The sequence below is a fragment of the Strigops habroptila genome, chromosome 10 (genome assembly GCF_004027225.2).
Source record: "Strigops habroptila isolate Jane chromosome 10, bStrHab1.2.pri, whole genome shotgun sequence".
NCBI lineage: Eukaryota > Metazoa > Chordata > Aves > Psittaciformes > Psittacidae > Strigops > Strigops habroptila.
The window spans coordinates 37510604-37538238 of NC_046359.1; the positions used below are offsets into that span (position 1 = coordinate 37510604).

The window sequence follows — 27635 nt, forward strand, 5'->3', positions numbered from 1 at the left end:
GTATGTGAAAGCTGCATTTTATTTATTCATTTGTGTTTGCTGCTTCAACAGGTAATTTCTTTACAATCCAGGTTTTTAGCTTTTCGATTTCAGTTCTGCTTAACTCATGATTAAGGTCTGGAAAAGTATGAAGTGACGTTGATACTCCCAGTGACTTTAACATCTTGTTGGTCTCTTCACCCCATGAGCAGAGAACAAGTTCATCTGCAGTTCCATGACACTGAAATAACTCTGGAAGAACACTCTCATTTCTTTTCAAAGCCTAGATGGAGAAAAAACCAGTCAGACACATCACTAAAAAATTTAGAAGAATAGTTACATGGTGAAAATTTACATAGCATTTCATTTATTAATCTACATTTTAGTAGTCATATTGTATTATCTCTACAAAAGCAAACAAGGAAATAATGGGAATAAACTGCACTTCCATGTGCAATTCCAATGTGCTAAGTCTTGGCAAATAATAGGATTTAAGGTCTATATCCCTCTCCAATAAGAGAAATAGAAGAAAAATTCATGACAGTAGATGGAGCCCATGAGTATTATAATTCATCACAAATTTTCAAAGAATAGTTACACTTACATGGACCCTCTAACAACTAAGGACAACTCGGAAAGCATTTAATTCGTTCATCTGCCTTCTACACTAATTTACTATGAATAAAATAATTGCACTGTCTGTGCAAAAAAAGCAACAAAACATCATATAAGGACAGCTGTTAAGCCTCATTTTCCTAATACTCTATTTCCAGGAAATGTCACAGATTGAGAATATTAATCAACTGCCTCACATGAATAAACATGTTATACTCAATTACCCTCTTTTTCTTTTAGCTAAGCAGTTTTTCCTGTAAAGACTACCACACACTCACCTGGTAAACAGCAGAGTCTTTATTGAGGAAACTAGACAAAGCAAAGACTCCTGCCAGATCTTGATGAAACCTATATGCTAAATGCATTGCCATTCCACCTCCCATGGAAAAGCCTCCTAGGATGCAACAAAAGAAACAAATATTGGATTTTGTTATATGATTTTGTAACCCAACATCCAATTTATTTTTATCTTCAGGCTTGTTTCTTTTATACACCATGCAATCAAAACCGATCCTGAGTAACATAAAGGCTGCAATGATCTTAAATCAAAGCATGATTCAATTAAGAAGTTGGATACAAAGCACGGCTGAAGATTAGTTACTGTATGTATATGTACAGTCCCTATAGGTAGTTAAAAACCATGGTCATATATTCTCTGACATTAACAAAGCAAACCTCTGAACAGATAATTCTCACCGCTTTTTTATTCAACTTAATTTTCCCCTAGGGTAGTAGCATGCACACATGAGAGGTCTGTATCACTGTTGTACATAATCAATAAACAGTCACCACAGTAGACCTAGTACACAGAGGTTGAGGGTTTTTTTCTGTTGTTACACCTTAGAATAGATAATAAATGGGGAAAAAAAAAATGCAGTGTACCCCACCTGAGCTCTAACAGGATCTCTGAATTAATGGCCTTCTGTGCTCCATATGTCTCTTCAGCTGCACTAATTCCTTACGCAAGAATTCCTCAGGGATGATTTTTACATGACAAATGATTATTCATTAGGAAATAAATCCAGACTACTGCATTACTTCACAAGGACACAGTACATAGGCTATTATATTGACTGTTTCAGATAATGACTAGGGTGAAGAATGACTGGCTGCTGAAATCTCTTCTAGCAGAGATTGCAGCCAGCAGAAAGGCTATGACTGCAGCTCTGCTTAGGGGGCATTAGCATCCATGGTACTGGTGATACAACTGGTTTGTGCCAGGCAGTCAACTGGTGCTAATTAGTTGTAAAATTCTGAGCCCAGACCTTTTCACACCAGAGACATGAGATTAGGGATTGAAGAAATGCAAAAATAGCAGACAAAATACCAAACCATTTCATCTTATTTTTTTGAAGATATTAAAGTGAGACTCCAGAATGGGAGTAGCTCGTTTGCAAGGGCTATGTAATCCCTCTGTGGCTGACTTCTGTGCTATGCTGAAGTTTGACATAGGTGCTAAACAAAACCCAGCCAGGAAGAGTGTCCCGTACTGAAACTGAGCCCAGTGACACCCTGTAACTTTGGTAGTTCACTGGATCCTGGGACCACACAGGAAATCTCTGGCACACACCAGCTCAGAGGCAGGAAATGCTGCACTTTGGAAATATTAGTTGGGTCATGGTTAGACTGTTCCTAATGGGGAATCCTCTTCCAGCATGTTTATCTGCAAGTCCCAGCAGGTCTGAGGCCCTTGTAGCTCTCACTCCATCCCATGTTATGACTGGAAGATTTGGCTGGATTTGCGTAGGAAATTTTCCTGAAAACACTAGACTAACCCAGACATGAAGTGTTTTCTTCCTTTCTCCCACACATTATTTTTTGATTTCTGATGAATTTCTGATCAGAATCTCTACTGAATTTCTGATTCTTCTTTCTACTTACTGTCACCTTGTAGTCTTATGAGATGATCATGGTCAAAAGTGGTAACCGCAGGTTCCTAAATGTGGATCTTAAGGAGAAAGAGCAAGACCACACAACATGGAAGACTGGAGTCTTGCTTTCCTTTTTCAAACACAGTCCTTAATTGAATTGAGAGAGTTGTATCCTCAAACTAGGAGATACACCTGGTACCCCCTAGCTATGCACCCAGGGAGCTGATAATACTCTGATATTTCTCTTTGGTAAATAAAGCCAGGACCTGCTATTTGCCATATGAATCAATCTCTAACCAGTTGAAAGTGTAGTATGTCTAAGTGCTCACTGGCAGTTCAGAAACAAACGTAGTTGAGGAAAAATAGGAGCGAATGTGGGTAAACAAGTGCAGAGCACATCTTAAGAACTCACACACAGCCCACATCTGACATTTCTAAATAAAAACTTTTCTTCACAAAAGTAAAAATATTGAAAATACCACTGCAAGCCTTTCATCTGCATCACCACTTCCTATCAGACACGTCCTCTTGTCACATGTAAGAATTCTACAACGAAAAAAAACCAAAACTGATATACCGCACTTGTAATTACTGCCATTTTGCAACCACAAAAATTCATCATTGACCCCATTTACAGATAGAGAAAAATACAGCCTTCTGAGAAAGTATATAAAATACAACAGCTATGCAAATTTACTATGTAAACAACATCATCTTGTGCTGAAGTTTCCTTTATTCTCTCTTGTGGAATCTGATCATTTACTTCTTCATTTCCTTTTGATCATTCTGAATGATGCTGTTATCCCCAACCCCAGAAAGTAGCACTTAAACTCTTAAGACACCATTTTGCATTTGCTTACAAATAAATACAGAAATATTTTACCCACATATAAACTGAAGTCCCTTTTAAGTATTCCAGAAGACAGGAAAAAAAGCTGCATTGAAAACTCATTACTAGTTTGTAAATGATTTAATCTAAAATTTTGTACCCACTTAGTCACAATCTGGCAACACTATCTGCAATTACTCACCAGCAGTCTTTGACAATGCAGTCACCTTCTGTTTAGAAGACTATTAGGTAATGGGTCTTTTATGTGGCTTATACTACTACAAGAAAATGTAATACAAAGGACTAGTTCTTTGAGTTTGGTTTTCCAGGGGAAAACCTGAAGTTCATCACTTGATACCACAACAATCTCTTGAAAAAATGCTGTATAGTAAATGCTTCAGAAACAACCCTTTGAGTAAAGATTTGTAGTTGCAGGCAAATTTTTTTTCAGTTACAAGAAGTATTTCAGTATAAGCATAAACACTTGAAAGTCAAGAACTTTTATAAGAATTCATATTTTAGAGCAAGGAAAAATAAGAGGCAGGTACAGCTATTACACAAACCAAACGTATGAAGTGACAGAACATAATCAAAACACAAAAGTACAAGTAGGCTTATGTACACCAATGATCTCAGCATAAGCAATACATAAACCTCACAGCATTGTTAAGCAGATTGGGTCATGAGTATTAAGATCAAAATGACACAGCATCATTTCAACCTTAGATGGGCAGAACATAGCAAGCCCTTTGCTTGAGACCAAATTCCAAGAAGTACAAAGGGTGTGCACAGAAGTTCAGAATTTGCCATTTGCCCCCTTATATCCATTTTTAAAAAGATCTGTGATTAATGCTTCAAAACAGTGATGAAGTGTTGGCTCCTCAGTGCTCAGGATACAAGTCCAGAAAAGCATCTGTCTGCACTAACTTTCCTGCCTTAGAAAGGATGCCTAGCCACAGGCTAAAAGGTCAGCACTAAGCACATACAGAACAGACTCAATTAAAGCACTCTTCTTTCAGTTGCAAGGAAACTTCCCTCAAGTACGCATTTATGACCTCAAATCTACTTCTGTGGAGTGCTGGTTTCTAGGCAACACCCCTCCGCAGTGAGAATTAAGCTGCTAATTGAGAAAGATCTGCTGAAATCACAGGATCGTCACACTTCCAAATTGAAGAATTTGAATCAGAAGGAAACTCCCATACAACACCGTACTAAAACCAAAACATTCTTTGCTGGAATATCATCTGTAACTATGTTAAGGTAACCCCAGCCATATGATGATGTAACACAAAGTGAATAGAGACTGAATTTCTTATATGTAATCTATTCCTGCCTGAATAAAATAGAAACCCTCATCACAGCTGCCACTTTTTCAGTGATAAAACCTTCTTTCCAGAGTTTGCAAATGGCTTTAGGAGACTTTTAAACATCGAAGTGTTTGTATAAAACCTTGAGCTCACCTCTGCTAAAGATCTTGATTTAGATGCAAATGAGGAGCAAATTAATATACCTACAATAATAATCTGGTTCACGATGACACTTCAACCTTTTATCAAGTTCAGGAAACCAAATACTTACCTACTGTTAAATTTCTGCTTAATTAATTTCTTTCTATTTGGTCTAACAACGTTTGGGTTTGTGTATCAGAAAAGCACAAAGGTTTCTTCATTTAGTGTTTCCCTTGTGTCCTGTATGACATGAGAGAATGAGAAAGTGCTAAAAACTCTGCCTTCTCCCCCATGCTCCACTTTAGTGCCTGCAACAACCCATTCCTGAGTTCAGAAAGCTCTTTAGGTTTCTATTCTTCTTTACAAAGAACACCACCTCTCTAACAAACACAGCTTTGACATTGCTGATTGCTTCCTGAGTCATACAGATCTAACCATAAAATGCCTTAGTCTATTTGTTATAATGTTTATGGACTTAGGAAACAACAAACCAGACAATTTCTTTGGTCTTTCCAGAGTAATTCTGAAATGTGAGCAAAGCTATTTTCCATACTAGAAATCACAGCCATAGGAAAAAAATTTTAGTTATTAATCCCATTTAGTGCATGAATTCATAGAATCATAGAAAGGTTAGGGTTGGAAAGGACCTTAAGATCATCTAGTTCCAACCCCCTGTCAATTCTGCCAAGTGCAGATCTTCTGCTCCTTGCAGAGACAAATCGAGTTCTTCTCACATGAATTCGAGTGGCAGAGGTAGAAACTCTTTCATTACAGCACAGAACCAAAAGAGGAAGAAGAGCTAAGCCCCAGATTTTGATAAGGAGTAGGTTTCAAGGCGTTCTAATTTAGGCAGTATTTCTTCACTATTTTTTCTCCAGTAGATCATAGTTGTTCTTCATCTTCCCTTTATTTCAAGTTTGTCAGTACAGCTTTAGTAACAAAGTGGCAAGAGATGAATGCTACAGCATATGCATGTGCCAGCACCATGCAAGGCGAGACAAACACTCTTCTGTTGTGTGAGGCTACACGAGCACAGTTAGAAACTGTCTTTGCCTGTTCTGTTATCATCACAATACATTACATACTCTTGCCTCATTTTCTTTCCATTCTTCCAGCGTTTTTGATTCTCAATTTCTCCTTTCTTTAAATATTTCAACATAGTTACCTTAATCAGTTTGTTATCTGGATTTTTTCCCTAAAGCTACATTTCAGTTTACTTTCTGCTGTCCCTAGGGACTTTCTGTGATCTCCCTTCTATTAATGGTAACAGCAAAACCTTGTTCTACATATCATCTGCAAAGAAGCTGACTTTCTGTTTTGACCTTTTTTCATAAACGAATGGAAGTATTATATACCTTTAACAGTGTTCATATATGAATATGAGCAAAGAGTATAAAGGTCAGGGGATCAGCTAATTCCCTCCTCCACGGAACTCCCGGAACAAAGCTCCTGTCTAAGCGCTCAAACATGTACTTTGTGTCCAGTGAATTTCCTCAGAGCAGCAATTTTCTCCTTTTAATCTATTCATGGAACTTCACTAAACACTAACCTTAAACATTAGCAGAACTCCAATGGTTTGCACCCTTGATAGCCTTTTTATTCTGTTTGTTACTCAGTAACTGAGAACAAAGGCAACTTCCCTTGAAGGGCTCAGCCACTTCCCCTTGTTAGGAACATGAATCAATTTGCTACCCAACTTTCTCACCAGCCAAAGCACACTTTGAAATGTGTATTTAAGTGGTACAAGTTTTACTGCGTTCTTGTAAAAACAAGAATAGTTGCTAATGTATCAATTCGCAGTAAAATCAGAACTAGTTAAGGTTTTATTTTCAGCTGATATGGGTGGTAGGGGGAACCCAACATGTACCTAAGGAATCAATTTTTAGCATGAGAAGGAAAATAAAATCCACGAGAAGATGAAGTCTCAAATTTTTACTAACATGTTACTCTATCAAATCTATGGCTTGCTTTACCTACCCAGTGTGTTTTCGTGAGGATGATGGCACAGCCCTGCTGCAACACTTATGCTGGCTGTAAAAATGACAGCTAACTGCATCACATGGAAAACAGAAGAGAATAACCTCTTCTTTATGCTCATGGTACTCATGATTTTAAACTTAAATCAGAGAAAAGAAACTAGAAAATAGGCTTTCTGAAGTGAAGAATAGAGAAGCACAGGAACAGGTTGCTGTGGAAAGCTGTGAAGCTTTCATTAATGGCTACCTTTTAGAAGGCAGAAAAGCAATAAGGATATGACTGAATAGAGGTGAACCTGCACTGACATATGAGGATGGATTAACAGATGCTGTTAAGCCCCACTCTTCTATGATTCTGCAGGCACTACTGTGAAGAAAGTACAGATTAATGTGCACCCTGTGGCATGTCTACACATGACTCTCAAGCATTCTAAAAGCCCATCCATCTGTTTAATTTTGCACTGAATTCAGGCATTTATTAAAGATGAGTAAGCATGTTTTCAACAGAAATTCTATTAAGGCTGAAAAATCCCAAGTCAATTCACTTTATAATTCTTTTCTTCCCAAAGCCACTATTTGATAATACATGATGACAGTGTCATGACTGAATTATTTTTGGGTTTACTGCTGTAAGCCTTATTTACTCCTAATCTTCACTATCATTTGCTATTCCTGTCATACACCACACAGATCAAAACTGAGAATGTGCCACCTTCCAAAGACCCCAGATATGCTAATACAGATGCCATCAAGAGCTGGGAAACAAAGCGACAAGTGGTAGATCCTACTCTCTGGTTAAAACTGTTAGCATTTGTACCTCCTACTGGATGATTTAAGAAGGAAACAGAAACATTCATTTGCTGATGTCTCTTGCTTGCGCATCAGGAAGCAAAAAGAGTAGTAAAGAAAAATAAATGGCCATTCAGGTGTAAACAAGCAAGAGGAGCAAATATCTTCCCCAAAGTACAAATGCAATACAAATTTACACTGTTGCACTGAAAATTAATGAAACCTTTCCTAGTGTTATGGGGGAGATTGACCAACAGTACTGCTTTGAGCCCAGCATCTCATAGGCATAATTTAGATAAACCACAAAGCCACATAATGGGTGGTACAGAAAGAGGAATCTCATTTGAATTGCACTGACAAATGGCAATATAAACCCATGAATTTATTCTGTGAGAGCAAGGCAGTAAGTGCCTCTAAATGAAAGACAACCTTTTCCTACTAAAGGCAGAAGATACAAGAGAGGATGAGTGACAGCAAAAGGCTTAGAAGCCAAAAGACACAAAATACTGAGATTGCAGGTGAAGCAGTTTGCCCAATGTTTTAATGACTTATTGTTGATTTTTTAATCTTCCCATATTTACAGAATCCTGTTTCTCTGCAATATCAAAGCGAAGATATTTCCTTCCCGCCTCATTCTCACACACACTGAGATGGAAATGCTAATATTTACAAGAAGCACAGAGCTTTCATGTTACTTCCACCATGCTTCAGTAGCTATGTAAGAAGTCTAGCAATAAACAAAAAGTGGTTGTGTGTCTTGTGTTATTGTTACAGTACACGGGGTCAGGAATCATGCATGTGTTTTTTGGCATACAGTCAAATCTACAGGACTGTTATCGAAAGTTTATTTTCCCTGGCTGCTTACACAAGTGACTACAGGTGGCAGAGACCAACATGCTTCGATCAGCATTTCTGCACTACACAAGAAGTGATCTGTAAAAGCAGGAAAGTAGTGCGAAATTAAGGAAAGAGAGAACAAAAAGACTGCCTGTCACTGAAGTGTAGTCAACTAAAGCGAGCACTATCATAATGCTCCAAATGTGAAGTGGCCACTTCTTTCAAGAGCTTCTAACGTATTCCGGAATAAGATTGTTGAAATCTTTGACAGGTTCCACCTAAGTGATTTTACAGTGCACTAACACTCCAGAAGCAGTTAAAAACAAAACAACAAAAACCCACAAGAAAACAAAGCAAAACCACCTGAAAAAACCAATTCAGCTCTAAATAGAAAAAGAAATTATTGTCCCACATTTCAAACTGTGGGTTATTTGCTTGTTTAGTGATGAATTCAGGCATTTATAAAGAAGGAATACATCCAGGTTTTAAGAAGGGATACTATCAAAGCTCCAACTGTCAGAATTTGACTAATTTTATCATCCTCTCCTATCTCCAAAGTCAATATAAACCTATTTACAGGCCTATTTGCAGGAAGTCCTTTAGCCAGGAAGACCAGTAAGAGTAACTCAACAAGAATGTTTGCCTAAAAAATTACTTCCATTATCAAATTCTGGGGATGATATAATTATTTTTGAATAATTATATATTGCAGTCAAGTCTCCCTTCCTTCCTCCTCCAAAGTCAGGGGAAATAAACCTCAATAAACCACAAGTCTACTTTCTTCAAAAGACTTCTGTATTAATAGGAAAACAATCCATGAAACCATCAGGAAACGGGAATGGGTAGATGAGCTGTGTACTACTGCGTGCTGATTGTTGCACTAAATTGATACAGAGGCTTTAATAATAAAACTTGATTTACCTCTAGTAAATTATTTAATTCTTTAGAAGTAGATTCATAGAGCAGCTGTTAAAAACAATGCTGCAACAGTATTTTTCTTGACATAGATAAAGAGGAATGGCATTGCACAACCTGGACTCTATCCTCAGCTTTAGACATCTGCCCTACAAGCAGCCACTTGTGGACTTCGGAGCTAACTGAGCTACCGAAACAAACAGCATAGGTTATAATTTCTCTCAGAACAAATGATCTTAGTGTACCCACAATCTTGAGCCTTGTGGAAAGTCTGAATGGCTCCAGAAGGAGAATCATCCCCCAGAACACCAGGTGTTGGGCTTCTCATTTTCCACTGCTTGAGAGCCTGCCCCTGCTTCCCCTCTCTTCCCACTCACTCTCCTTTGCACAGTGCTCCCTCAGATCTTGCCTTCTTATCCCGCACCTCTGAGCTGTCAGCAGCTACCCACCTTCCTGCTTGCCTAACACCTCCCTTGCCCTCATCTAACAATATCTGACGCTCATCCTCAGCCTGCAATTTCTAGTCCGCTATTCCATATAAAACCATAACCTTCAATCTTGTTACCCTCCTCATACTCATTTTGTTTTCTTTCCACTCATTAAAACTCCCACTCATTACAAAACAGACAGTCCCACAACCCAGTTTTCCTTAACCCCTTAACAACCACTTCATCCTCTGTGACCACCTCTTCATGCAACTGCTCTGCTCTCTTGGCTTCTGTGACCTACCTGAAAAGGCCCCCACTGCTCTTCACAGACAAGTCCTCCAGTCTCTTCTCTCAACTATTATGGAAAGTAGAGACAAAATAAGATAAATACCAATATTCCCATTATGGATCTCATTAATAATGACTCGACATCACTGAATGCACTGAGGAAATACTCATAGCAAAATTTTACCATGGTTTCCTCTGCTATAATTGCCTTATTTTTCCCTTCACCTCAATAAGGCTGCCTCCTCCAACTAGTAGCAGCAGTCACAATTCCACTGTCTGCTCCCAGCCTGTTACCTCAAGCCTCCTCTTCTTGTACCAAATGGATATTACCAACTTTTTTGAAGAAAATTCTAAAAACATCTGACAGGACTTATTCTCTGACATTCTAAGTGAGTGACTATATCTTCCATTATCTCCTGTACACCAATCTTCCCCAAACTCAATAATTTCAGGCCACCCATTTCTCATTTTCCAGCGGGCATTATAGTCTGGTGCAGATTCACTGACTATACCCTCATAACCAAAGCTTGGCCTCATACTATCTTTTGATCAAAAAATGTTATAAAGCTGCCAGATGCTTTTATAGAATTCCTCATTTCTTGTAAGAAACAATTCCAGAAGATGGGCAATTATTTGCACAAGTCCCACCTAAAACAACTAAGAATGTCATATTAGAATGAAAACCAACCTTTATGCACAGAAACCTTACAGGATCCCTAAGCTTCACTCTCCACTGCATCACACACTGGTTAATCATCAAAACCAGTGCAAAGGTGGCACAAAGCTCTCGTGGAAGAACACTTAACCGTGTGCAGCCACAAGTGACAATTCATTTCCACCAGTGAATTTCTCATGCACCCCCATGGGTTCCCTTCTGCACTTTGCGGGGCTGCTTATTTTGCTTGTTGCATAAAGACTTAGGTTCAGCTGTGAGGATATACGTGTATAGTCTCTGTCACAGAGGCAAGGAAACAGTATCTTACTCTAGAAGCCTGAAATCAAAGCTCTCAAGAGTGAGAAAACAAGTATAATTGTTCCTGATTTACAGATAAGGAATGCAAACACACTGAGACGGGGACTTCCAAAGAATCTATGGACTGAAACAATCACTACATACCAACTTCATTACTCTGCTTATGACTTGTGAAACAACTTCCATACCCTGCAGCTTCGCTATTTCTAATTTTGAAGGCTACAGAGAAAGGAGAAAAGCCTAGTAGCAAGTTGGATCTGAACACAGACCATCTCCCAGCTCACTCTACAGGAAAGCACAAAAGCACGTGCACTTCTTCAGCTGTTTCCAAGCCAGCAGGTATAACACAGGAAAGACAGATCAAAGAGGCTGCGCTGACAGCCATCCAAAACAATGCATTCTGTAGCCAGGGCAATAAGCCAGAAAGGGAAAGCAAACAGAGGCCTTCAAAGAGCAATATGTGGCTGGACCAAGAAAACATGTAGGCTGAGTGGTAGCGGATCCACCTCAGGGATTTTGATGGCATGACTCAAACAGCCATAAATTTATAAATTCCCACTTCGAGTTTTTTTCCCCCAACCTGAAATAGTTTGTGGTCTAGGGATGGGACAGGAAACTAAGGACTTGTGAATCCTCATTCCAACACAGGCTCTGCATTGCCCTCAACTATTGTGCCTCAATATCCCACTATGTATTTCACCAAAGTACTGTGAAGTTACTGGAAATTTGTGGAAATCAAGAGGAACAGAAAGACACATATGAACTATGACAGCAAATACTTCATTTGTTAGCAAGCGTTAATCTTTAGTGATGTGTAGCATGCACATTTTTTCCCCATGAATTAACTCAAAATGATTAGAGCAGTAAGGAAAAGCTGATGATTATTTATACGCTACATCTCCACTCTCCAAAATGTAAGTCATTTTGGAAAAGTAAACTTCTCTATTCTTGAAAAGGGCTAAAAGAAAATAGTAAAAACATGTACTTTTCAAAGAAATTACTTCCCACTCTGTATTTTAAATAATGAATACAAATGATTATTTACAATAAAATCAGGTTTTAGTTACATTTTTGAGGGCACTGCTTACAGTTAGCCACATTCCCCACCTAATACAGGTTTAAATGATTGAGGATTGGCTGTTGAAGAGGGTGTTTGGCAGTTACAAGGCATGCTTCTGAGCCTTCAGGATGGAGTAAATTCAAAGTAGATGATCTCTTAATAAACACATTAGAACTAAGTCTTACCTACTAGTATCCTATTCTTTGCAATGCCGCTTTTAATCTCATCGTTGATCAAGTCTGTAAGTCTCTGGCACATAGAATCAATACTTTCAATGTGTTCTGGACAGTCATTGGAGATCTTGTACCTGTCAAACCAGACAGTGGAGGAGGCTCCTTTCATAGGTGTATATGGCCTGGAATGGTGGAAGGAAAGAAAACAAATGATTAGCCAAGCATAAGATCAAAAGCCTTCAGCATACATGATAAATAAAACCAATTCAGTATCTCTCCAACAAAGGACAGAAGGCACCTCTTTTGTCTCTAACTCAATTTACATCCAGACACATTGCATTTCCTTGCATTAAAAACATGGTCCTTCAAGAATGAAGACAGCATTTGGAAGCTGTGTAAAATATTTCAACATGAAGGTTGATCAGGTTACCTAACCATTTTAAATCTTAACCCCACCAAGAGGTTCTTAATCCTAAACACAGTTAGGGTTGAAAGCCACCTTGGAATAAGACAAACTGAAGTAACTGCTAAACAAGACAGCTTTGTAGGAGCTAATTTCATGGGATTCAGTCATCTTATTCTTGTCAAAATTGACATGAGATAGGTATTACAAATCTCTAGGTATCTATACAAGAACTTCTTCCTCACCTTAATGGAGCGGGTACCTCATAAAAATAACTGAACAAAATGCCACGTGCTTACTGGATTTGTGCACAGGTACAAATTAGAGATACGATACTCTCCCCCCCCATGATAATTCTGTGTTGTCGGATTAGTATTTTAACTGCTCCAACATGCTGCCCAAACCTCAGAGAATCAGGGAGGCTACAATTCAAAGCAGGCCTTCTTTGTTTTTAAAGAACAATAATGAACAGAGCCCTGAAATCCCAAGAAATGTGATCTTACCACCTTGCGATGGCTCTACAATTTAATACCAAACATACTGCTACGAGACTGCTGCTTCATCTCAAAACCAAGCCCCCTAAAATCCTTATATGCAATGTTTAATCAGGGGCAAGTTTTTCATTTTTACTTCAGATGAGATGACAATCGCTGCCTACAGACAGCCTTTGATAGATCTGTCTGGATGAGAATCCACTGAAAACACTAACATTGACTTCTGCGCTCATTCTAGGGGTTTTTTCAGTACTAGGATTAAACAAAACCACAACTAACCTAAAAAAAGGAAGCCGCTATTTCAATTACTCTTAATGAAGGAACAAATTCTGCCTTTATTAATACCAGAGAGGCTTCACATATGTAAATGGCTATTTCTAAACCAGAAATACTCCACTGAGTACAAGAGGCAGTATACTATTCGCGTTACTCAGTCACGCAAGTCAAAAATGAGAGAACACAGATTTTTACCTGCCCAGGGCCATGAACATGAAATAAAGTCAACAACTTAAAAAGCTGGTAAGCCAAATATAAAGAAAGAGGCAACAAACAGCAACAGATAGGTACAGACTAGACTGTTTTATCTTTTTGAGTGTAGCTTCAGGAATGAGTACCTAATCATAGAATGGGTTGGAAAGGACCTTAAGATCATCTAGTTCCAATCCCTTGCCATGGGCAGGGACACCTCACACTAGACCACGTTGCCCAAGACCCTGTCCAACCTGGCCTTGAACACTGCCAGGGATGGAGCATTTGCCACTTCCCTGGGCAACCCATTCCAGCGCCTCACCACCCTCACAGTAAAGCACTTCTTCCTTTTATCTAATCTGAACTCCCCCTGTTGAAGTTTCAAACGGCACACAAACGTGGTCAAGCTCAGTACAGTGTGTGCCTTAAGCAGGTCCTCATTTGCTCAGTTCAAGACAAACCATATACTTAAGCACCAGAATTAACAATTATTTTAGTTAGCCCTTACTTACCTATTAAAAAAGGTAACTCCTAAATTAAAGGAAATTCAGTGGAAATACTTGGTACACCCAAGAAGCTAAAGCTCAGTTTAAAAAAAGGTTATTAAAATGCTTTTGCTTTTTTGCCTTCCTCCCCCCCTTATTGTTTTGTGTGATTGAGGTTTGTTTGTTTGTTTGTGGTTTTTTCGGTTTTATTTTGGTTTTCTTCTCTTTAGTATTACCACTGTCTCCAGGATTCTTCTCAAATGAATTGATCAACACCTAAACCCCAAGATCACAAATCTCTAATCCACAAAAGTCAACTTCTAACAGGAAGTCAAAGCATTCCAAAGATATCAACAGTAGAATTAGTGGTGTTTCTGGAAGTTACTTGGATAATGTGATGTACAACAGACTAAGCACTTGGGCAAACAGAACTGAATTCATGGTTTTAGCTTCTCTATCAAACACTTTGATACTACGTCTAGTTAGCAGCCAGATTGCTTCATTTTCTAGTAAAACCAGAGTACCTGGTATTTGTGTGAGGAAAGATGTGTAAGGTTGCAGTATTATCATAGCAGGTTGGCCCAGGATTTCCATAGAATGAAGATATGTATTTGTATTACATTACAGAAACTCACATTACAGAGATATTAAAAAAATAGGTTTCTCCACAACTGAAAGATTCATATAGTTTATAAACAGGACAAAATCTGTGATGAGATTATACTACTTGATTGAGTGTCAAAACTCAAGACTTTTACCTGCCGTCCTGGCAAATTCTTCAGTAAGATAGATGAAAGACTAATGTGTCTTAAGCCCAGAGGAAAAGACCCCCAAGCAAATGGACAAGATGCTTTCAGTTGTCTCTAAAACATCCTTGCAACCACTCTTGATTTTTCAGAAATGCATTAAAAATAACCTTTACATAAAGCTGAGAAGTAAGATTCTTTTAATGGTTCACCCAACTGGCACATCTGTTTTAGTCATTCACCTTGTTCCTTAAATAAATCCCTTTATTAGCTGGCACACTACAAGTCAGACATTACCACGGTAAACAAATATGTTTGGCATGGAATCATCTGTACAGCTCCAAGAATACAGCACAAAAATTTTTCATACAATTAAACCACAAAAGACAAAAAACCAAACCAACCCTATGTTACAGTGACACAGGAGGCTGGGCTGAAACACACGAAAGCGAAGAAATACAGAGTGCAAACTCCATGTGGTAAGAACAGCATGGTCAGTTAAGGACAGTATCAGACCAAGTAGTAAGCTTTAAGTTTGGGGGGTTTTTGCTTTTTTAAGTTTTGATTAAACTCGTAACATTAGTCCCAATGATTTTTTTTCTCTGTACCTCACTGTCTTTATTCCCTTTGTTAAATGATACTAAAAATAAAGCTCTATATCTCTACAACATATGCTGTTGAAACTTGGAACAAAAATATATAGCCCCCCCAAGTTTTGTAGGTACTTTTTTTGTTGATGTTGGGTTAGTTTTAAAGGGTGTGTGTGTTCTGTCTTGCTTTGGAGCACACAGAAGATTCAAATCCATATAAGAAAACAAGAATCAAACCCTCTCTCTCTGGGTATATCTAACTTCCGAACTTGAATCCATCAAGAGACATTTGAAATATAATTTTCTACAAATCCAACTAACTCTTTAACATATAAAGAGAAAGGAAGATGTAAAGGAAACATGGCTAATACCAAATGGCATTTAAAAAAATGCAGGCACTCTAAGGAAAAGAATCTTTAAAATGCTTCCCAACATCCTCAAATCACTTTAGACCATGTTTTCAGATTACTTTATAGGTCTTATTTTTTAAGGCTACACATTGATGTATAGTTGTTTTCTCACACATACCCTTCTTGCACGAGACTGAAGTTTCGAGAAGATCCTACACACCTAATATTTGAATGTCTGAACAGGAAAACATATCCTGTAATATCTCTAAGTATTTATCATCCTTCCAATCTTTTAAACATGTGTTCAAATAGCAGTAATTTTCACTGTTGATTTCCCTGCAAAGTTTCAAAGTAATACAGATCATTGAAGTTTTCACCAACTCAAGATAGATTTGTTTCTGCTAATGCAAATTATGTACTAATGATGAAAATATAAGGAAAAGCAGGAAGCAATAAACACCATCGTTCTCCACCTTCCTGAAGCACGGATTATATATTCTGGACCTTCTTAATCACATCTAGAATTGTGCTAAATAGTTTGAAATTATCTGAATTTAACAGAAATGGAGAGCAACTGAATGATGCTACACAAATGTTCACACCCAGGTCTAAAACCACGTCAAATTCTATCTCCAAAATGATGCTAATTAGCACAGTGATTCACATAAAACTATGGTGGTTTTGGTCATTAGCCAATAAATCACAGTCCCTGTCCAACGTTTTAACTTAAAAGACAAGCTAGCTGCTTCAGGTAAGAAACATAAGAGCAGCAGACAGCACCTTGATAATTCTTCCCCCAATTCTTTCTCTTGATGCACGATTGTATCGCTTTCTTCACACTCAGCACTATGATCACCAGCTAATGCAGTCACATAAAACACAGATCATTGGTGCTGGCTTACAGCTTTCTGGAAGTTCCAGACAGAACTTCCTGAGATGTCAGACAGAACTGGGGATTTATAGTGAAGCTAGGCTTCAAGATTCAAATAAAGAAAGATCAACATTTTTTAAATCCTCGCTTCTGCTTCCTTCCCAAACCCATCTCCTCTCAGTCAGGAGGCAGAGCCTAGCATGAGACATTGTGACGTCCTCTTCTGGAAGATTACGCATCCCTTTGAAAAAAGTCTACAGAGCACACTGCCAAACTGCTTAAGTTCTAGTTTACTCTGCTTTGGTGAGATCCCACTGGAGTACTGCATCCAGCTCTATGTCTTTCCTTAGTGTAGGAAAGACATAGACCTGTTGCAGTGGGTGCAGAGTAGGACAACAAAAATTATCAGAGCGCTGCAGTGCCTCTCCTATAAAGACAGGCTGAGAGAGTATGGCTTGTTCAGCCTGGAGAAGGCTCAGGGAAGACCTTATTGCAGCCTTTCAGTACTTAAAGGGGGCCTACAAGAGAGATGGGATCAAACTTTTTACAAGGACATGTAGTGACAGGACAAGAGGTAATGGTTTTAAACTAAAAGAGGGTAGATTTAGATTAGATATAACAAAGACATGTTTTACAATGAGGGTGGTGAAGCACTGGAACAGGTTGCCCAGAGAGACGATAGATGCCCCATGCCTGGAAACATTCCAGGTCAAGTTGGACGGGGCTCTGACCAACCTGATCTAGTTGAAGATGTCCCTGCTCATCACAGGGGGGTTGGATTAGATGACCTTTAAAGATCCCTTCCAACCCAAACTATTCTATGATACTAGAAACAAATCCTTACTCTCTTAAAGCTGGTGGTGGGTTTTTCCAATGAAAGCAAAGTTCCTCCACAGTCCCAAATTCTCTTCTAGCATAATCTCATTGCTGATACTAGTACACCATAATAGAAGATCTAGTTCATAAATCTGCGTTTTAATTCCCACTGTCTGCTTGAAGCTGAAAAGTGACTTTTAAAAGAAAAAGGTGGGGCAGGCAGAGAATCCAGCTATTCAATCAGAAGTATAATTCAAAGCTCTAGCCCAAGGTATGTCTTAAAACTGAGCTTCAACAGAGCATAAGATGTGTCAGAAATTTGAACAGCTTAAACTTGGAAGTATACTTCAGAAATTAAAAAGGTGAGAGTCATCTCTGTGAGGAGTAACTTCAACTGTTCCTCAGAAAAGGCTGTGTCTGTTCATTCAACCACAGGCAAATGTTTTTGATAGTTGTTCTGGACGTATATTGCCTGAAGTGAGTGCTAACTGAGCCGGTACAGAACAGTTACCTGAGGAAATACTAATTCTGACACCTTTTGTTACGTGGGACAAATCTTATGCATGGAAGACAAAGGAAGCCAAATAGAAGCTGAAATGAAACTCGGCAGGACAAATTCTGAGTTTCTTTCCATTTCTTTGTTTCTCTGCTGGTTTTGGTTTGGTCTTTTTGTTTATTTTGTATTTGTGTAAATGGTGGGGATTTGTACTAATCAGAGAACGGGCAATAATGTTATGGTTGAGAAGACCATAAAAGACCTCTCTACACACAGCCAGTTCCTCAGCAACCAGCTAACAGTGGCTGCTTTATGAATTCACTGAAAGCAAGCAGCCAGAGGCAAACCATGGTCCAATCTGAATTAGTTCTCCATTATGGGATTTGAAAGATACTTTGGGATTCAAAGTAGTGTCTTGCACAAGATGGTGACAAACACCACTGAGGATAGATGAATGACACACACCAAGCACAGAACACCCTGAAAAGACTGTAAAGGAAAGAGCCCAGAATGACACATACCTTAGAACCCTGTAACTGCTTGCTGGAGGGGCCATATAAAACCCACTGTCTCCAGTTCTTCTGTATTGAAAAACGGCTGAGAGAAGAAAAACAAGAGGAAAGATGTCTAAGAGGACAATGTAGTTAAAGGGATTAGAAATTCAAGATTATTGCCATCGTATTCGACTTTGCTTCCTCAAGCATGACTAAAGTATCTCTGATAAGTGTTTACTGAATTCCACATGGTATTTAGCATATGATGCAAGCCTTACATGTATGGATATCCATGTTTTCCTCACCTAATGCAAGAGGAGAAATGCAGAATGTGTTACATTTCTACTTACAGAAGGATGAAAGAACCACCCCATGATACCAACCAAAACCCTTTCCATCTGTCCCTCAGGTTTCCACCTCTAAAAAGACTTCTTTGTGTTGAATTTATGAATGAGGTTAGGGCTTACAAAAGCAAAGGATTAATAACATTTGCTTGAGCCAAAAATAGTATGATAGGCACCATGCACACTCCCCTACGCAGCTCTGCCAATCCATCTCCAGTCTGACCTGCAGTACCCCTGCTGCTTTTCCAATCCTAGGCCTCTCACAAGTAGAGACTGCCAATGTAGCTGAATGGTGCCAAACTGTCTGGTGGTTTTGTGATATAGCCAAATGGGGACTACGATGAGATGAAACTCATTTCCACCCATGAGCTGAGTAGAGATGTGAACTTAGGGGAAAGGATGGAATACCAGGCCATATAGTGCTGAGCAGCCCTTACCAGCCACATACTTATAGAAAACCTCAACAAACAAAACAAACACCTGACGACAAACTCTGTATATAGATTATTTGCCACAGAAAGGTATATTGAGTGAACATCCAAAAGATCCACAAAATAGCCCCAAAAGTATTTATAGCTTACTTTGACTTGCAAAAGAGAAGGACTGTCAGAATGGAATGCTAGACAACGCAAAGAATCTTTGACCTAGATTTTGAAAGGGAATTATAGAAGGCAAGGTATACTTATTAAAACAAGTGGAGCATAAATGGTTTTAACTTTACCACGTTAGCTCCTGCAATGCCAATTTAAACTATCACTTTCTATTAAAAAAAAAAAAGAAAAAAAAGGTTGAATTGGGTGGCATTCAGTTCTGATTTAGAAACTCAATAGAAACCTAATGTTTAAGTCACAGTTGTAGCAGCTGAAACAGTATTTAAAGCTGTAGCCATTCTGACCCAAATAAAAAAGGAAAAAGGAAACCCTTTCCTTTAAAACTATTACTGTAGACGTGGCTTTAGGGATTGCATCAGCTGCTAGGGCTACAATTTGAGCTTCTTTTTTTAATTAAAGATACATATTAGCATTACAAGGGAGAGGAAATAGAATTCTCTTGTGCTTTACAAGTTCAACCTATGTTCAGAAGAAAGAGTCTTGAAATAAAGCTAAAGTTAAAAGAACAACCTATTAAAACAAGTTCTCTACACATTTTTAAGTATTCCAGTTGCCTACATTATAGAGAAAAAACACCACCTCTAAGCAACAGCTAAAAGTTTTCGTTTGTAAAGCAAGATTTACATGCCCCAGCTACACGCATTTATTCCAAATTCAGGTGGCATTACTCTCACTACATTACATTGAGACTTCAAATCCCTGTATTTTCCCTTTTTGTCTAAGCATGCCTTTTTCCATAATCATTTTACTTAGAAATTTTATGAGTTTCTTTTTTGATAGTAAATTGCATTACTTATATTATTTTTACTCAGGAAACATATGAGACTTACAGGACTTTCCATAGCAATGAAGGATGACTGGACAAAATGTTGCAAACACTTTACCTGTCCAGGGGACATCTGGTGATCATTCTCTACGCAGGCCCTGCACATTGTAAGAATGATTACAGAACAGTTACCTTACAAGGGTAACTTATTACAAAGACCTAGAGAGAACAGTAAAAAAGAGCTTTATAAAATGTAGTTCAGTAATATTCTACTGCTTTTACCTGTAAAATGGAAGTATCCTCTCTAGTGTTTGCTGAAATCAACGCTAACAAAGCCAGAGAACAGGTTTAGACTTATTCCAGATTATATATTGGGCTTGTTTTCCAAAATAAGTTTCAAACATATTGAATGTTGAATTCAAACATGTAACATGTCTAAGTCTCTGATGCTGTAGTAAATTGAAGATATATATGTTTTGGTGCCTGGGATAAAATATAAACAAAATGTAAATATAAAACCCCATCTATCCTCCACAAAATAAAAAAAAAGTCAATATTTTGTTGAAAAACATGAATCCTGTTGCTTTTCAGAACTCTATTTAATAGAGATGAAGAATATGTAAGACCAAATCTATAGAGCTCTCTCTCTGCAGAATTATATCCATCAAAAACGTTGAAGAGGTATTCCTGACCTACAGTTTATCCTGCCAATGCCTCTAGCATTGCAGTTATATAGTCAAACCTGCTTTTACTGGCATAACTACTTTGATGGACAGCGTTCAATGTGTATGTGGTAAGTTATGCTGGAAAGACAGGAGTTTATAGAGTACGAACTACATCCACATTCACAGTATTTTGCCAGAAAAGCATGTTAGCCAAGCAATCCTAGCATGGTCTTGCCCAACTTTAAGCTTTTGATTTCATCATCAGCGTAAAAATGTGCTGGCAAGCTCTGCACTCTGCTCCTGTAATTGACCATGCAGTTGCAGGTTGTGCCACCCACAGGGACTTTCACATCAGCATAGCCTTCCACCAGCATATCACTTTGTCTCTATACGATCAAAGACTGGATCAGAACCTTCTTCAGCATATCTGCACACCCATAACCACCTACCTATAGGTCTCATTATCATGGATACCAAACTCCCCTGTTGGTGTCAGAAGTATTTGGAATTACCAAAGCGCACACACAAAATAAAATCATATACTCAAGTTCCTAATGCAAATATTATTTTAATGTCTGCCATTCAAGTTTGGATGTTCTAGTCCTTGTTTTTCTTTTTTGTAGAAGAAAGGACAGTAACCATTACAAATGCTTCAAAGCTTATACTGTGTTTTGGACTTGAATACCAAAACAACACGAAATTGGTCTGTAAAGCCTCTGTTAATTTGGTTTCAACCAACAAAACGTATCTTCACAAACTTCACTTCAGCATTATTGCAAACAGTGGCAAATAGTATGGTACTTAAAGGCATCTGTTTTATTTCACTGTATTAGTTAATGGTGCTTATCAGCGACAGGAGGCTGAACACCAATATTCCCAAGCACACTTCATATTGCCAGCCAAAGACAAACAGTGCAGGTATTTTATTCTTTGAATATACAACTTAGCACAGTTTTGCTAAAAACCACTTCCGTATCAATTCAGAAGAACATGAGTAGCCTCAACTTAAGACCGTGAAATTAACCGTTTATTCACATCTTTTAATCACAACAGTACCTTTTCCCCCATCTGCTTAGCAAAATACTGATATCCAAAGTCTTAAGACAAAAAACAAATTCCTCATAAATGCCACTCATTGGAGTCAGGAGATCTTACTGGTTTATCATTTATACAGTTTACATCTGTAGGTATCCAAAGAAAGAAATGAGAAAAGGATTGGACCTCAGTGGGATGGCAAAGTGACGCACTGGTCAAATAGACGTGGTCTGAGCTGCTCTGACTGCATGTAACACTTGAAAAAAAGATCATTTCACAGGGAAGAAAACCTCCTGCACTTCGCAGTTACCTGCTGTGTTGATAGCGAAGAAATGGAACCTGTCAGTATGCGTGATGTGCCACTGATAACTCTAGCATCATTTTAGTCTGTCATCAATGAAGTAATGAGTACATTGTTTACAGAAAATCATATTCACTACCTACTAACCCAAAACACACTGCCTCAAAGACTTCCACTCCCAGGCTTGATTGTTCTGTAACACAGTGAGTACATTCACACTGCAATCTCTCAATTGTTTTTCCTGCCTAAGTAGATCATAAACCTACATGGTCAAGGAAATTCTTTTTTTTCACATATTAGTGAGTGCCAGACAAAATCTGCTATTATACTTGTTTATAACCTCCAAGAAGCTTTTTCTGACTTTCAAACCTCTGTACATCAAAAGTCTGTGTAGAATGTCACAATTTCCTTTTCCTTTCAGCATTCATCCGCACTTACGCCCAAATTCAGCAAGAAAGTTAAGTCCCATTACCTTTCAAGGAAACATTTTTCTAACTTTAGAGCCAGAGACATCCTAAAAATGATATTATATTAAGAAAAATAAAACATCTCTGAAATGTAAGGCCATGTCTTTAGATGGCTAAATACAGAGGTAGGTGTCCAACTTTTAGCCTTTGGGTTTGACCTCATTAACTTTCAAATTCCCAACAGTAAGTATTTTTATTTCTGGTCTACCACTGAACACACCAGGTCAGGGAGATTTGTGCCTATACAATGAATGAATGTTGAACCCAATTCTCTTCAAAACAGTTGGGTCACAACTGAAACTAGAAGAAATGTGTAATTTTAAACTCCCAATCCTTTCTCAAGCAGCTGAAGATCTTCCACATCCTACTTGCCAAAGACCAATCACATTCAGAACTGAAATCTGGCATTAAATACAACAGGATATTTTAGTGGTTAATTTATGGGATTGATATAGGTAGGATTGTGATCCAGAACATGGCTCTAGAATACCATCACAGCACACACTGGAGTATCATCTTCTATTTATATGAAGGAGACAGAAAGATACTGCGAGGACAATACCTGAATCTGAATTAGAGACTGTTACTTCTTTGAAGTCTTAACCATGTAGAGTCTCACCCACTGAAAATCACAGTCTTTGGGTAGCAATGCACTGCTGAGCTTCAGTTTTGCCAAAAAGTATATATATGAGAAAGAAGAAGGAAGTGTTTCGACAGTCTGCACTAATATTCACAAGCATATTTTACAGTACTGGAATGAAGTAATTTAATCGTACAGTTAAAATACATTAAACAATACCTGGCAGGAGCTGTTGGGTAAATTACTTTTATATGTTGGAAAACCATGTCTTGATTCAAAATTTGTTTTATCCATGCTCTTGCTCCCACGCCAGTATGACCTGTATCACACAGAAGAGTACAAGAATTATTCTGTGCATTTGGAAAGAAAACGATACAATGTCAAACACATTTAGACCAGATTTACCCAATTTCTAAATCACAAAGTTAATCCTCCAAAATGCTAAAAAAGAACTAAAATAACCTTAATTCCCTTTCCAGGGAAGACTGACTCAAAACTTCCTAGAAATAGACTACTTAAGAGGTCCCACAGCATAAGTTTAATAGCTTACTTAAGTATCTCCTAATCAAGCACAAGGCCTTACCTCTTGCTTGCAACTTACCTTATTTACTGGTAACAGTGATAAAGAAGAAATACTGATGAATATCTTAAAATAAACCTGCTACTCCCCTTAGAAATCATAATTACTTTTACTACAGAATTTTAAGTTAACCCACTTCAAAACCTAGTCAAGAGCAATAAAAATAATCTTCACATTTAATTATGCTAATATTACACGTAGGCTTTAAGGGAAGTGTCAGTCAAACACATTTTGCAAAAGTGCTCAAGACATGGGTTTAGATTAAAATATCTGACAGGATCCTTGGAAACCTTAATCCTATGGTTCTCTTTGAAAGCCAGTTGAGATCTGACTCTCAGTGTGTTTTTTCCTAGTCTTATCAACCCCACCTATAGCCAAAACCCCTGCAGGCTGAAGTGCTACGAACACAGGATGAATTCTTATGCAGACAGCATATGTTCCTTTCAAAAAATATACATATATATACCAGTTTCTAAAGCTTGCCTTTGCATCACAGGTATCTTCAACTATAAGTTCACTGCCACCCTTCTGAACAGCATGCACACACAAGTATCCAACAAGACAAACGCCACAGGACTTTAGTCTTGCTTGAAGTCAAGCATTATCATCAACTCAAACTGCTAATATGAGTTAATGGTATTCTCTATTACTTCATCTCAAGATGATAGTTTGACTTTAGCACTCAACCCACTCTTTTCAATAAAATGGCCAAACCACAAGAAAAAAATATCACTGCCCTGAGCCAGGCCTACTGCCATGTTACATGGGTTCATTTGAACAATATCCCATGAATACACAGTAAAGTTTACTGTTACAACAATTACAACTCCCCAGTGGAGATTTACTCTTGTTTTAGCACTCAAACAAAATTCAGAGATCTTTATTTACAAATACAATTAATGCATGTTCAGAATCAAAATAGAAGGCAAGAAAGATTCAAACTCAGCATTTTTTTTAACTGTGGAGCACAAACGGTGTAACCATTCATTTTTCTGCCTGATTTAAAATACTCCAAGTGACAAATAAGCAATAGGGTCACAAAGCTGACACGAACCTTATTCTGTGCTATGTTAAACAGAAACATCAAAGCTACATCTTTAACTAGATGCTTCAGAACACATTCCCACCAGCACTTGCTTATATGAGTAGTATGGTCTGCAGTCCAAACACCCCTCTTATTCTTAGTAGACATGCTTGACATGGAAGGGTTTCCTCATGGTTGCTGTCGCCTAATTTATGAAAAGCATCTCTTAAGGAGGCTTGAATAAACATTTTTTTTCTTACACGTTCCTCTTTTTTCCAGTTGGAAAGCAAAAGTCTAGGCTTTGCAAATACTTGCTTAGGACCAACCCTCAGGTAGGTGTCAACTTAAGCAGTACCTGAATGCTTACGGAAATGGGACTTACTTAGGTCTTTACAAACTCCCCCTAATGGTACAGGACACATCTTTTATTACTTATTCACCTTTCTTAAGCTTTGCCAAGATCAGCAGAAATTCAGTTAATGAAGCTAGTTTTTGTCCATGAAAAGTTCATAGAAAACTTACTGAGAGAAAATTTAACTATGACCTTATGCCAAGAGTCCCCATGGTCCAAATACTCTGCAACTGCTGCAAGCACCTGCCTGCCGAAGTAATGCATTTTGATTTGTTAAGAATAGAATTTGGAGGGGAAGGAGAAAGAGAGGAAACTGACACCAAACAAAACCCCACAATCTTCTGAAAGATGTGTCTTTCAGGCCGTTCTTTGATTTTAGCATTATATGTTCTTATGAACACTACTAAAAAGAAAACAATGCACAGAGAATTCTGCTTTGAGTCTGTCTGCAAACCTGAAATAGACTCAATATAGGAATATAGGAAGCAATATTATCCTTCTCTCTCCCCCCTCCAAATAAAACATGAATTATTTTCAAGTACAGCTTGAATTTCCAATTTTCTTTCTGTGTGAAGTTCAAACTTAACAACATGCAACATGTAGATTGGATACTGGGAAAAAATTCCTCACTGAAAGGCTTCTGAAGCATTGGAACAGGCTGCCCAGAGAAGTGGCTGAATTATCATCTCTGGAGGTATTTGAAAGACATGTAGATGTGGTGCTTAGTGACATGGTTTAGTGGTGGACTTATCAGTGTCAGGTTAACAGTTAGACTTTATGATCTTAAAGGTCTTTTCCAACCTGAATGATTCTATGCATGTTACAACATGCAAAGTTGTAAACCGAAGTCTAAAAAAAACTATTATACACTTGTTATGTCCGTTTGCCTTCTGTGCTGAGCTACCAAATGGATCTTCTACCTAAATCTGATGTGCAGTACTGGGAATCTCCTAATGTTTTTCTATACCATTTTGCATTTACATTCTCCATGTGTTATAATTTGCCTGGAGCAAGCATTATGAACAAAATGAATTCATGCCATTCGACTGCCACTTTCCATCACAAGCACTGTACAGAAGGTTTACAATTCCGGTTTAGAGGCCAGCCCACAGTAATGGCACTGCGGCTACTTCTGGTTTAGATTCTATTCTGCAGAACTGCTAAACAAAACCAAATAAAAAGCACCCTCGTGCTTCCCTACTGCAAACATTATGAATGAAATCATATCAAAAATGAAAAATTGTAGAGTACTTTAACCACATGTGGAATCAACCTCTAACCATAATCTTCCCTTACTCCTCCAACATGAGAGGAAATTATTTCCTCAAGCATTAAAGCATCAGCGTTAACAAGACGGCTGAACACATCTTACCACCTCTTTCACTTTCATTCTCTAACTCACAGAATTTGAGAAGCAAAATTGAACTAGATTATTAAAACGAAGCAAATTTAATAAGCCTGTACATCTTTGTTCAACTAAAAAGAAGCATCAGCTAAAAGTAAAATTAAGAGAAAGCCACTGAAAGTGTTGAACATGTTGCCATATGCACATGGACAGCTCAAAAGAACTGATTCCTCAGGCCTTGATCTAATAAATGCCTATAATTACAGCTTGTTTGTTGTTTGGGTTTGTTTGTTATTTTATGTCAGGTGGACTCTGTTGTTGTGATTTAGCAGGTTAGAAATAACCTTTAAGGAACAAACAAGCAACAAACAAAACAGACACTCCCATCGCGTACTCAGCGTGGTTACTGACACACGTAACTAACTACAATCTGCAGATGGTGACCATGAACCCAGTTTGGACACGACTAGGACCCTTCTGGACATAAGTCAGTCTATTAACAACGCCTTTTAAAACCTGGCAGTACTTTCAGTCTGACCCTAAAAGCACCAAGATGCACTTTAATTATGAAAACCACCTTTCGCATGTGGTTACCCTTAGAGGGGAGGAATTAAGCGAATATCTTCTGGAACACGTTTGTTCTCATGGCGAAGCAAACCATGCCAGTGTGTAACAGCACAGTCCCTAAAGCACACCCCAGGGACCCCGCTCAGGCAGGGGAAGCCCAGCCGCTAGACCCAGTCGGGCACACACAAAACACTTTGCCCACAGCGCCGCGCTGACCCCAGGGGAGCCGAGACCCGCAGGGACAGGGACACCTCACACCGCTCCTCGCTTTCCAGCCACGACCCGTCCCGCTGTCCCCGCACGCAGCACAGGGCCCCCGCGGACCGAACGGACCGACCCTGCTCCTGCCCCGCTCCCCTCGCCGCGCACGGAGCGACGGCAGCGGTCACCCGGCCCCCCTGCGCCCGCCGAGCCCCCTGCCCCGCGCCCCAGCCCCGCCGCAGGGTTTTAGGGGAGAGAAGGGGGACAAAGCAGCCACCTGAGCCGTGCAGGAAGATGAGGGAGGCGGTGTGCCTGCCCACGGGGGACACCACGCTCCTCTGCAGCGTTACGGGCGCCGCCATGCCGAGTGCTCTCCACTTCCTGCTCCTTCTCCCGGCCCGGC

At 38.8% G+C, this 27635-nt stretch overlaps 1 protein-coding gene across 4 annotated transcripts; it reads right to left on the reverse strand.

The window, feature by feature from the left end:
• LYPLAL1 (lysophospholipase like 1) lies at nucleotides 1-27635 on the reverse strand. 4 transcript variants are annotated; one of them, XR_003993507.1, is made up of 9 exons: nucleotides 27510-27615; nucleotides 23383-23482; nucleotides 20234-20273; nucleotides 18422-18497; nucleotides 12194-12363; nucleotides 9989-10042; nucleotides 2945-3011; nucleotides 873-988; nucleotides 2-262 (listed from the first exon to the last, which is right to left on the reverse strand). XR_003993507.1 is itself a non-coding variant. In XM_030499673.1 (5 exons), the coding sequence occupies exons 1-5, from the start codon at nucleotides 27592-27594 to the stop codon at nucleotides 23-25; spliced, it is 711 nt and encodes a 236-aa protein (XP_030355533.1). In that variant the 5' UTR covers nucleotides 27595-27635; the 3' UTR covers nucleotides 1-22. The 4 variants fall into 4 exon arrangements, 2 of the variants coding, with proteins under 2 accessions (XP_030355533.1, XP_030355534.1); XR_003993506.1 differs by lacking the exons at nucleotides 18422-18497; nucleotides 20234-20273 and having other exon boundaries at nucleotides 1-262; nucleotides 27510-27617; XM_030499673.1 differs by lacking the exons at nucleotides 2945-3011; nucleotides 9989-10042; nucleotides 18422-18497; nucleotides 20234-20273 and having other exon boundaries at nucleotides 1-262; nucleotides 27510-27635.